The 12,685-nt window shown below is 41.3% G+C and overlaps 2 protein-coding genes across 2 annotated transcripts in view; one reads left to right on the top strand and one right to left on the bottom strand.

Annotated features, from left to right (window-relative positions):
- LOC104943850 (arrestin domain-containing protein 3-like) overlaps positions 1-2,328 on the top strand; it is a 20,678-nt gene extending 18,350 nt beyond the window's left edge. The window contains exons 9-10 of the mRNA XM_010769315.1: positions 26-171; positions 955-2,328. Of these exons, the coding sequence (XP_010767617.1) occupies positions 26-171; positions 955-1,014 (206 nt within the window). The 3' untranslated portion in view covers positions 1,015-2,328. The remainder of the gene's footprint in view (positions 1-25; positions 172-954) is intronic.
- Positions 2,329-7,893: 5,565 nt separating this feature from the next.
- Positions 7,894-12,447, bottom strand: LOC104943849 (myocyte-specific enhancer factor 2C-like). Its single transcript, XM_010769314.1, has 2 exons — positions 12,192-12,447; positions 7,894-11,970 (listed from the first exon to the last, which is right to left on the bottom strand). Exons 1-2 carry the CDS (start codon positions 12,218-12,220, stop codon positions 11,670-11,672), a joined length of 330 nt encoding a protein of 109 aa, XP_010767616.1. The 5' UTR covers positions 12,221-12,447; the 3' UTR covers positions 7,894-11,669.
- Between the last annotated feature and the right edge of the window lie 238 nt (positions 12,448-12,685).

The raw sequence follows: 12,685 nt of genomic DNA, 5'->3' as shown, positions 1-12,685 counted from the left end.
CTATTTTTTTTTTTTTTTTTTGCAGCCCCTCCCAGTTACAGTGAGCTGGCGATATCAGAGTCTCACAGGAGGAACTGTCTGGTCGGCTGTGATAGGTCGGAGGGGGGGGGGGGATCTCTGCTCACTTACATCACTGAGTTCAGATATCTGCCCCCCCCACTCTACTCTGAGGTACACACACACACACACACACACACACACACACACACACACACACACACACACACACACTCACACACACACATGAACGGCTGTGATGCAATAAAAAACGATACAAAATATGCCAAAAAATACAGAGAAATTACGTTAAAAAGTCAAAAAAATGTGAAAGTCAACTTTGTTGTCAATCTTTCAGTTTGTGTGTCCAGACAGAGATCAAAATACCGTTTCCCACTATCCCGAGGAATACTAAATACATGTATATAAATATATATACACAATCAACAGACACATTTGTAAATATGCTCAATGCAATCAATATATACAAAATAACACTCACTTGAAAAATATACGGTTAAAATGCAATAAAAGAGCTTACAAAATATACAAATAAAATGCAATAAAAACAATAACAAATAACCGTTAAAAGAGTTTACAAAATATGCAAAATATCCAGTGTTGTTGGAGTGAAAAGGCCAGGCTAGCATGCTGAGCTAAGCTAACTTCTGTGGCCTCATATTAACCACACAGATGTGAGAGACTTGATTACTCTGCAATAAGTATTTCCCAAAATGTTTGTCACTTGTTTACCACTTCCTGGAGTAAACAATCTAAATTTAAACAAGGTCTTTTGTTTAGTTTTTTGCCCCAGTTGCCAATTTGAGTCCTTTTGCATTCCTTACTGACGTCTCCCAACAACATACACTTGACCTGTGTGACATTAGGGTGTGTGTTAGTGTGTGTATTTATGTACCCTTCCCTCAGCAGTAAACATGCCCCCCCTCCCTTCTTTAGGTGGATCCATACCCAGACCCCGTGGAGGTCAGGAGGCCCGAAACGTGTCCGTCCCGCTGACGTTAGCTCGATGCTAACGGGAGCTCCACGCTAACGGAATCTTCTGCACAAAACAAGACACCGTCCCCCTGCAGCTGCACCGCCCCCAGATTAAATATCATGTGAAAAGGCCAGAGGGGGGCAGCAGACATTGAGTATTCGGTGACTTATGGACCAGGGTTGTTTTTTTTTAGCTTTGGATCCTCGATATCCTCCTGTGCTCAAGACGAGGCAAAAAAAAGAAAATTAAAAAAAAGAAAGAAGTTCTCTGACACCACTGTAGGCTCCGAGGAGGAAACACTAAGATCTCAGGGAGCGTTACAGTGAACTTTGCACAATCCGTTATTACTGTTTTTTCTATCGGGAATGGGAAGGTGCATTCTGCGGCGGCCATTTTAGGAGGTTAGCATCAATATCCATCAGCTTTTACTTAAAATCTGTCAGCTGTTTTTCGTACAAAATGCATAAAGTACATTACAGAAATAGCTTTTCACGGAGGAGCCTTGTTTAATTAAATAGACGAGTCTTTACTTATGACTTAAGAGAAGAACGGACCAATCACTGTTACTGATTTCGGCGCCAACCTGGTGTTTGGAGCTAGCGTTAGGGTACATTTTCTGCTATTTTAACAATGTAAAATCCTTTGGAGGCAAATGTCTAACTTACAGTACAGGACGTTCAGCTCCACAGGCCCAATAGCAACTATACATTCATCAGGATAGAAGTCAGTTAGCTAATGTAATGCTAACGGAATGCTAACGAAACGTCGGCTAGTCATGCTAATGCTGTGTCTCAATTTGCATACTTCTGAACTTACATTTTTTTTTTTTTACGAGTGCCTAAGTGCGTCCCAATGCAAGGTATGGCAAAATGACACTATGAGTACTGGGTGGGGCACTTATAACGGTCAAAACCAGTTGAGTTTTTGGACACTTCTCACACTCAGCGACCGCAATTAAAATGTTATTCCATGAATCTTCATTTGTTTAGTTAGTTGTTCGTTGGATTGCCAATGACAACATAGTGCCTACAGGCATGGTTTATAGAGTTACGCTACTTCCTGTAACAGTTATTAAAGGATGAAGTAGCGTTAGCTCGTATCCTCCAAAGATGGCCGACGTCACATTCCCATTCCCTCTCGGTGGTTTTCATATTCTGCAGATTGCCTACATGCTGCAGCAGATTCTGTCCAAATAATATGGTCACGCCTCGATGTAAACGGCACATTAGAGGCGGGACAATAAGCTAGACGTGGTTCTGGTTCTGGTTCTAGATTTCAGGTGGACTCATGACTTCCTGTGAACAAAAAGCAGAAAAAAGAGACGTGAAAAACAATACAGAATGACCACCGCAAGCACTTAAAGACGAGCTTAAAGAGTGTGTGTGTGTGTGTGTGTGTGTGTGTGTGTGTGTGTGTGTGTGTGTGTGTGTGTGTGTGTGTGTGTGTGTGTGTGTGTGTGTGTGTGTGTGTGTGTGTGTGTGTGTGTGCGTGTGTATGAACCCAGACAGGGTCTAGAGACAAAGCACAACTCAGACCAACAACAAATCGTACCACAAGTCGCCTGTCGGTTTCTGCTCCGAAGCTTCTCTTGCTGTATTTTTATTTTATTTTTTCCAAACATGGATGTAAAGATGGAGCTTCGTGCTCTCAAAAAAAACAAAACGATAAAAATGTTTACAGATGAATATATCAAATGTTGTTCAGACATGACTTCTTCCACCTAAAAACTTCAAAGTGCAATATATTTTTGTATGTGTGATTTGTTTGCACTAGTTTTTCATATAATCTGTTGCTGTTTATTCCATTTCTGTGCATTCAATATTATTGTCATGATGTTATTGCTGTCATGATCAACTTTTGATACAATAAAAAGGTTTATTTTATAAAATAAAGACGTTTCTAGTGTTTTTATTTGTGTTATTTTTCAAGATTTCTGCAAAAGCCATGGGTATCTGCAGATTAAGACTCAACAGTGGACACAGAGAGACATTTAACATTCAATTATGTCAGATACAGAATAAATAGGGCACTTTTTATGCTGTATTTATTTTTTAAATGCCATAGTTTTGTTATTTTTATATTTTTTACTTTAGTTCGTTTGTATTGGACGATTAACATTAATTTATTATGTTTATATAAATATTTTAATTGTAATCTTATTACAGCATGTTTTTATTTCATTTTTAAATGGAGCAACCGTCACAAACCCCATTTCCCCCGGGATAAAAAAAGATATATATAAATGTATATATATTGATTCTGATATTAGTGATAGTTGTCTGTGGCTACACTGTAAACAGGAAGTGCTAATTTTGTAAACAAAGACAAATATAGGATCATGTTTGGACCCAAAACATGCCTCAGTGAATCCATGCAATGTGTGTGTGTGTGTGTGTGTGTGTGTGTGTGTGTGTGTGTGTGTGTGTGTGTGTGTGTGTGTGTGTGTGTGCGTGTGTGTGTTCTACAGCTGCTGTTTCTTTATTCTCTGCTGACTCTCTGCTGCTCCAGAAGTAAAACTCACGAGAGCTTCTGATCTAGTTCCCCGCCGACAACAACACGCTGTTTCATAACTTTACAAACCAAACCAAAGAGGAACATAAGGATATTTTTAAATGGATATAAATACAGCAGCCTTGTGTGTCTGTGTGTGAGAGAGAGAGAAGAGTGTGTGTGTGTGTGTGTGTGTGTGTGTGTGTGTGTAGGTTAAACAGGGATTTGTGTGTGGAATGGCTCAGATAATCTTGAACACCCCATCGGCACTTTCTAAAGACATCAATCTGTTTAGGTTTAGTGGAGTGTATTTTTAGAGCTTTATTTACGCAGTGTAGAATAAAGCTGCAATATATTTATCACTTTCATATTGTGACGGGAAATGTACGGTGGCCGACCGGAGCAAACGCGCTAAAACGTCCCAACCAGTCTGGTCCCAACACACCATTAAGTGTTATGGCATTTACAAAAAATATATATAAAACCCCAAAAGTTCCACATGAAGAAACATCATCAGCAACTTGACAACACATGCAGCGTTTAGAGAACATCCAGCAGCTTGAGGAGACATAAAAGCTGCAGAAACCAAACGCTGAAGAAGCTCAAACACAACGGCGACCAGGGGACACTAAAGAGTAATGCACACAGCTGGGAGACCAGGGGACACTAAAGAGTGACGCACACAGCTGGAGACCAGGGGACACTAAAGAGTGACGCACACAGCTGGGAGACCAGGGGACACTAAAGAGTGACGCACACAGCTGGAGACCAGGGGACACTAAAGAGTGACGCACACAGCTGGGAGACCAGGGGACACTAAAGAGTGACGCACACAGCTGGAGACCAGGGGACACTAAAGAGTGACGCACACAGCTGGAGACCAGGGGACACTAAAGAGTGACGCACACAGCTGGGAGACCAGGGGACACTAAAGAGTGACGCACACAGCTGGGAGACCAGGGGACACTAAAGAGTGACGCACACAGCTGGGAGACCAGGGGACACTAAAGAGTGACGCACACAGCTGGGAGACCAGGGGACACTAAAGAGTGACGCACACATTATTACATTACATGCCATTTGTTAGACGCTTTTATCCAAAGCGACTTACATACTCAATACTGTGGACAATCCCCACAGGAGCAATTTGGGGTGAAGTGTCTCAGGGACACAACGACATGCTGACTGCAGTGGGACCCAAACTTGCTTCCCCCTGATTCGAAGTCCAGCACACTATCCACCGAGCCACAGCCTCCCATCGCACACAGCTGGGAGACCAGGGGACACTAAAGAGTGACGCACACAGCTGGGACAGCTTCATGGCGTTCATGATTTTAAAGCTGAACAACTGTCTCTGTGTCAGTCAGAGTTAGCCGTCTCATAACTAAGTGTTCAGCTTTATAGTCCTGAGCGCCAGCCAATCAAATCATATGCCAGTACAAGCGCTAGCCAATAAAACCGCGTGCTTGTGGGTCCGGGGCGGGAGATTAATGTGATTGGTTGTTGGTCGCGCGCCAGACAGGCCCACCGGCAAGCTTCAACGTGACGGAACCGTGTTGCCACACCGTAAAAGCTGCATGTGTTGTCAAGTTGCTGAAGATGTTTCTTCATGTGTTTTAAACCTCTACATAGAGTCAGATATTTGTGCACAAAGAATACTTTGACTTCCGATACTTGAAGTACGTGTTTGCACTGAAGTATCAGTTTCAATGCAGGATGTTTTATTGGCTCTTTTTCACCAAGTAAAGGAAATTCCATTACATATACAACCGTTCTTGTAACATTAGCATACATTGATGTGTGTGTGTGTGTGTGTGTGTGTGTGCGTGCGTGCGTGCGTGCGTGTGTGTGCGTGCCTGTGTGTGTGTGTGTGTGTGTGCGTGTGCGTGAAATTTACATATCTGTGATTGTGTGTGAGGGCTCTGTGACTGTGATTCTGAGTTTTACCTTGACTATTAATTACACAACGCCCAAGGACAGAAAGCTCCACACACACGCACACACGCACGCACACACACACACACACACACACACACACACACACACACACACACACACGCACGCACACACACCCAGCAGAGGTCACATGAACAATGTTTTGGCTTCTGCCATACAGGCTGCGTCTGTCCTGCTGATAAACACAAACTGGTTTGAACTGGCTGCAGAGACACGCGCACACACACACACACACACACACACACACACACACACACACACACACACACACACACACACACACACACACACATTCACACTCACAGATCGGCATCACATTTCTAAAAGACCTTCTCATGTTGCAAAGAAAGAAAAAGCTGTGTTTGGATGTTTCTCACATGACCCTCAAGACCCCCGTCACACTGAAAAGTGTTTTAGTGTGTGATATATTTACTGAAGTCACATGTTGTTGAGGTGTTTGCATGTGTGTTTCAGTTTCAGAAGAGAAATGCCCACACACACGCACGCACACACACAGAGATATGGAAGTACTCTGCAGGCCAGCTCTCAGCGTGTCCTTGGTAACTTCTCAGCTTCGGTTGCAGGCAAAATATTTTGGGAAAAGTCAAAGCATTGTCCAGGGAAAATATTTGCACGAGTTAAAGTGAAGAATGTTGAAAAAAAGAGAAAAAAGTCATGAGTTTGTCAAAAATGAGGATTAAAGTAACAAAATATGAATAATTACAGTGTGCTATGTTGAAAAAGATATATAGTTTAAAAATGTGATACAAGTCATAGTATAGTGTGTCAAAAAATGTTTAAAAGTTGTAGTATAGTACATTAAAAAGTAATAGTATTGGATGTGAAAAAAGCTTCATATCAGAGGGAGCTGGGAGGCAGGAATTATGGGATGTTTGTATTTGAAAACCTCTCGAAGAAATCCAGGATTTACACATTTGCGATGGGGTGTTATTACATATTTCACAGTAAACAGCTGAGATTGAAGAGAAGGGAGGAATGTGAATCCTGCTTCTGAAGCGTGATGCGGATGAGAGAGATGTGAGAGTTATTGTCAGTGAGTGGCGCCCCCTGCAGGCAGTCTGCAGAAACACACCATGATGCAGGAGTGTTGAATACTTCTACAAATTATAATACACAGAGCCACAGCTGGGTTCAATTAATACTGACCGAGTCCAAATTCACAACTCTTCTATTTTCACATGTTATAATATGACTTTTCCATATCGTTAGACATACTATATTATGACTTTTTTCAATTTTTCCAAATACTAGTCATTTTCTAGTATTTTACTATACTATGACTTTCTTTCATCTTTTTCACATACTGTACTATGAGTTTTTTATTTTTTTATTCAACATACTATACGATTACTTATTTCAAATGTTCTGACATACTATACAATGACTTTTCTTCCTTTTGTTCGACATACTTCGACAAAGAAGAAGACTTGACGGATGTGTGCGTGTGTGTTCATGAGGGGTCCTCAATGTTTCAGATGTTACATTTTCATATTAGCGTTTATTTGAGTTTTTCTTTTTACTTATTCCAAATGTTCCGACGTACTATATCACACGTGTCAAACTCAAGGCCCGGGGGCCAAATCAGGCCCTTGGTGGATTTAATTTCGGCCCGCAGGATAATTTCTAATTCCTATTAGATCTGGCCCTCCGGTATATTGCACGCACACCTTCACTCCATCCTGAGGGTCTCCTCAGCTCAGAGCCTGAGCCCAAACATTGATGACCTTGCACCCAAGATGAGATGCCAAGTATCTGAACTAGCATCACAGAGCAGCACACTGAGTTTAATGGATGCTTCCTCAGCACTTTCTCTCTCACGACAACAGGGCATGTTTGGTTTCTCTTTGAGGGAAATAGTTTTGTTGAAGCTGTTGTTGGCCTGTGAGAAAATGTAATCATAAGAAATGACTCTGGAAAAGCTGCAGATAGAGCCATAAGAAATGAATGCAACTGATTATTTAATGTTTAATGTTGTTTTTATAGGCAATCATTGAAGCTTTGTTAGTTCCAGGTTTAATATGTGCAATAAGTTCATTTCAATAAGTTTTGCAATAAACATTGAACCAGTCCGGCCCTCCACTAGTAGGCCTACCCATTTTTTTTATTTTGGCCCACTGTGTATTTGAGTTTGACCCCCCTGTACTATTCTATTACTTTTTTCAAGTGTTTCTACATACTATATATAATATGACTTTTTCATATTTTTCGACGTACTACGACTTTTTATTTTCAACATACTATACTATTAATTTTTCCAATTTTCGTCGACTTACTATGACTTTTTAAAATATTTGTCAACATACTGAACTATGACTTTCTTTCAAATGTTTCGACTTACCATGACTTTTTCTCTAGGAAAATTCCACGTGCAGCCAACCCTTTTCAAAAAGAAAACCCCCAAATGAAACACCAATGATGACAAACCACACGGAGACTTTTGTAACAGAGCCTGCTTTATTTCAGTAATTTTTTTCTGCAAAATACAAATACTAGCACATTTCTGAGTGAGGGAGTCGCTGTACAGGATCTTATTTTCTGAGAAACATTGTCTCCAAGTGGCGACAAAGGCCAGCTTATGCCACTAACAATCTCTGTATAATAGAATATATTTACCTTGTGGTTATTAGAAGCACATGTAAAGAGGATGCGTCAAATACAAATCATTTCATCGGGGATTTTTGAGGTACACGTCCAGGCAGTTACTAACGAGATAATCAAACCGCACACACACACTTTTGTTCGTTCATCTGAGGCCGACAACCCGGAGAAAAGAAAAGCAGGAGAAGCATCTCTCTTCTCAACACACAGTGTGTAGTTTGTAACTCAACGGCAGCGTCTTCTTTTTTTAATTTTTCAACCTGGAGCAGATTCTATTTTCTTTTACATGTTAATTTACTGGATTGACAGCAGATGGGGCGCAAACAGACAGACTGCAGCCGAGGGTCCAAGCTCCAAATATACAGTTTTAAAACCAAAATATTCAAATGTGAACAAACCCTCAGCGTCCTCTCTGTCTCTTATTAAATACAAACATCATGGATATCAAATATACTCTTATTGTGGCGGGTGTATGAGACTATTCCGGCTCTTATTGTGGCGAGACAGTTTTAGATACAAGGCACAAACTATTCAAAATGTCCACAAAGTCCTTTTAAATTTACAAAAACACAGAGGTGGGATGTACTTAAATACATTTACTCAATTCTTGTACTTTGGAAATACATTTGAGGTACTTGTACTCCTACTCCACTACATTTCAGATAAAAATACACTTTTTACTGCAAGATTTTACTTCGAAATTCATGATTGAATCAAACGAAGGACTTTGAATGGTATATAGCTACTATTTTTACATGTAGGCTATTGTCCTTTTACTTAAGTAAATGATTGTTGTACTTCTCCCCACTGTAAATACTGCATATATGATAACCACCACAGTCATTTATCCAAATACGTCGAAAAAAACCATCTAAACTTTAAAGGGTTTTTTAAATCCCTGAATGTTAAATAAACACGCGCCCATCTGCTTTTTACACTTTTATATTAAAGTTATCTTATTAAATAGAGCTGCAGACATCCAAGAATATCAATTTGATATAATAAAGAATTCAAAAAAACATAACACTATATAAACTTTGTGCAGCAAAGCATCTCTGTCCTGTTGGATATTTCTTTTAGGAGGGCTAAGCTAACGGCTAGCGGCTAACAGCTAACGGCTAACAGCTAGCTCTCTCTGTGCATAACAACAAGGCCATGAGTGAAGTTTCACTCAAATTTGGATTCATCTTGATTTTTTTACATAAAACCCCAGATGTCTGTTGGTTTTATAGGGAAAATAACGCAGGTTTTGTTCGTATGGAAGCAAATAAAGCCCCAACAAAATAGGAATTCTTTTTTTTAAGGCTAATTGTGAAATGCGAAACCACTACTGAATACTTTAATAACAAGTAGGGTGAGTTGCCCTAATGTTGTGTCTAGGACACTCCCTAATGTGGGATACTCCCTAATGGGACAGTCTGGGACACCCCCTAAGGTGGGACAGTCTGGGACACTCCCTAATGTGGGACACTCTCTAATGTGGGACAGTCTGGGACACTCCCTAATATGGGACAGTCTGGGACACCCCCAAAGATGGGACAGTCTGGGACACTCCCTAATGTGGGACACTTGAGCTCCAGACGGTGTAGGTCTTCCTCAAACAAATGAGAGGCAACACAATATGGGTCAACACAAGCTGTGATGTAATTTAATCAAAATCACATGACTTCTCAAATGTCCAATCACAGATGAGGGTGGTGGAGCAACCTTCAAACAAGTGTCCCACATTAGGCTTAGAGCTAAAGTGTCCCACATTAGGGCAACTTACCCTATATTCAAAGCATTCAAATAAAAATGTGACTTTCACAGTTAAATAATAGCTGTGTAAATTATACAAGTATATTTTTACTAAGCTCTTACATTCTTATAATTAATGTCATAATGTTTATTTTATGTCCAGTTTTTAGGAGAGGGTTTTTAGTTTTGTATTCAGCAGTGGAACATCTGTAGCCGTTAAAGGTTATTCCACTTCTTTGCTTCCACACATCTGGATTGCAATTCACTTAAAAATCACATTTAGTTTTTCTACCATAGCTCACTAACTCTGAGAAGCGTTTTCACATCAAGTGAAACTTCTATTCTATGCAACCGGTTGCAAAATACTTTCTACCGCTCACACTAAAACCTCCCCTTCCCCATCCTCCTTTAGTCTCATTTCAGCTCCCTCATCTTCCTCCACTTCCTCTTCCTCCTCTTCATCACACTTTTCCCTCTTCATATTTAAAATGTGCTAAAATATGTTGAACCTGCAACATGGCGTTCCCGCTCATGCGTGATATGAAACCGTTCAGAGTACCAGACTTCTTCACTTTTTTTTTGTTGGTTTGCATACATGTTGCACATATCGAGATGTGCATGTAGTATATTTGTTATTTACTCATCATTATGCCCCCCCCAACCCGAACACACACACAGAACAAGCGATACATGTACACAACAAACTGTCCCCACTTCAGAACTGGAGGAATTTTGATCAAACTGCTAAATTAAAATGTTCTAGCATCACTACTAGAGACATCTCGCCTAATTGTAATAACATAACATCAACCGAGCATCACGTCAGGATTTTAACCCAAACGTTGCCTTTGTAGAGTTAATCAGATGCTTCGATGTCATCTATATATTTGCAGCTGTAAGTAAAAGGACGTTTTTTTAAAGATAACGTTTTCATCTTTGTGTAGATCTTAGCAGTTTGATAAATACTCTCCAGATGTTCCTGTTTCCTCTCTGGTGTACGGCTACAGTAAATACAGCCCCCCCCCCCCTCACGTACATGTTATACATATAGCACACCCACTCAGTACATAAGAATATAATAATATAATAATAATAACACTATAAGGTAACGTTACGGCCTTCCCTCTGGGCGACCAGGTGCCAACCAGAGACATCTTTGTAGTTCTTGTGGGCTTATTTTGGGCCGATTGAAAGGTTTTAGGGGACTCAAAACTGCATTTTGTTAACCCTAAAAAGCTATGCAAAGCTGGCAGATACACTAATATGTTGGGCAATTTGCACAATGAGAATGAGTTGCATCAATTGGCCTAAATGTGCATTTTCATTTTCAGAGTGGTTTTGGGGGTTATTGAGGATGCTGATTAGATTTCTGACATTTTCTGGATCACTAATGCAGTTTTAACTAATAGGTGGCCATATCTTTGTTATTTGTCGGCTGATTGTGATGAATTTTGGGTTGATTATAAAGTTTTAGGGGCAATTTTGACCCCAAAAAGCTGGGCAAAGCTGGCAAATACACTGGTATGTTGGGCATCAATTAGCATCAATTAGCATTATAGTTAAAATTGACAATAGTTAAAAACATCCGATTTGGACAGTTTTGAAGTGTTTTTTGGGGGGTTATTAAGAATGCTGATTTCATTTCTGGATGAATGGCAGTTTTACGACAACATTTCCTGCTTCACAGTGCTGGAAACGAGACAAAGAAACCCACGTTTTTCGACGAACGGTTGTCAATCAAATGTGGGAAATCGTCTGATTTGAATGTTTTTGACGTTGGACAAATTATATATTAAAATGCATCGAGTCCCACACAGATTCGGACACCTGGTCACCCTGACTACCTGCCCCCCCCCCATCATGGGCCCCCCCCTCATGTGGCCCACCCCTCACTGAGCCTCATGCGTTTCACTGAAGGGCTGCTGTGGTGCTCCTCAGGGTTGGGGGGGGGCAACAGGAAGTTAACTTGATGATCTTCTCGTTCTTCGCTGCCTTCGAACGAGCTGCCGCACGACGAGGCGCTGTCGCCGGGAGGAGAGTACGAGGACACGCCCCCTCCTCCTCCTCCAATCAGAGCGCTCAGCATGCGGTCCCGGGGGGGCGAGGCCGGCTCAGATTTAATGTGGAGGTTCGGGTGAGAGGACAGGTTCAGGTTGGAGGTCTGACACAAGTTGCTGCAGGGGGGAGAGAGAGGGGAGTTTAGTTGGGGTGCGGTCCCATCAGAGTCTCTGATGGGGTGGGGTAGTGAACAATTCTCTTGTTTCATTTCATTATTAGTAGAAGTGAATTCCATAGGAGCAGCAACGGAGAAAAGGCTCTGTCGCCCCGGGACCTGAGGTTGGTCCGGAAAATACTTTATTATATTTTGTTGTATTTTGACAGGCTCTCGTCTCACCCCATGTGACCCAGAGCAGAGTGCTGCATGTTCTGGATCTGCTGCTGCTGCCAGGCTGACCCCAGACCAGAGCCCCCGAACCCAGAGAGAGAGGAGAGGTCGCTGCTGAGGGAGAACTCTGAGGGCAGAGGAGACACTCACATTACACAATATATACACATATACCTTCAATCAGATCCTAGAGGTACCGTCTAAAGGTACTTCATGGAACTACTGCAATACATTCAGAGGTAAATATTAACTAATATTAAGTCTGCGAATAAAACGTAAATATTCATCATGTCTGTAATTGGGCGGTAAATGGGGCGGCTGGGACTCAATGGATAGAGTGCTGGACTTCGAATCAGGGGGTAGCAAGTTCAAGTCCCACTGCAGTCAGCATGTCGTTGCGCCCCTGGGCAAGGCACTTCACCCCAAATTGCTCCTTTGGGGATTGCCCACAGTACTGAATAAGTCGCTTTGGATAAAAGCATCTAACAAAAATGACATGTACT

This window comes from Notothenia coriiceps, unplaced genomic scaffold (genome assembly GCF_000735185.1).
Source record: "Notothenia coriiceps isolate Sejong01 unplaced genomic scaffold, NC01 NC01_scaffold00006939, whole genome shotgun sequence".
NCBI lineage: Eukaryota > Metazoa > Chordata > Actinopteri > Perciformes > Nototheniidae > Notothenia > Notothenia coriiceps.
This window is presented reverse-complemented; position numbering and strand designations above follow the sequence as displayed.

Bases quoted from the DNA above. Each gene is read 5' to 3' on its own strand.
- LOC104943849 (XM_010769314.1), bottom strand. From the start codon at position 12,220: ATGCAGCACTCTGCTCTGGGTCACATGGG. The intron at 11,971-12,191 runs GTGAGACGAGAG...TCCCCCCTGCAG, and splicing joins TCTGCTCTGGGTCACATGGG to CAACTTGTGTCAGACCTCCA.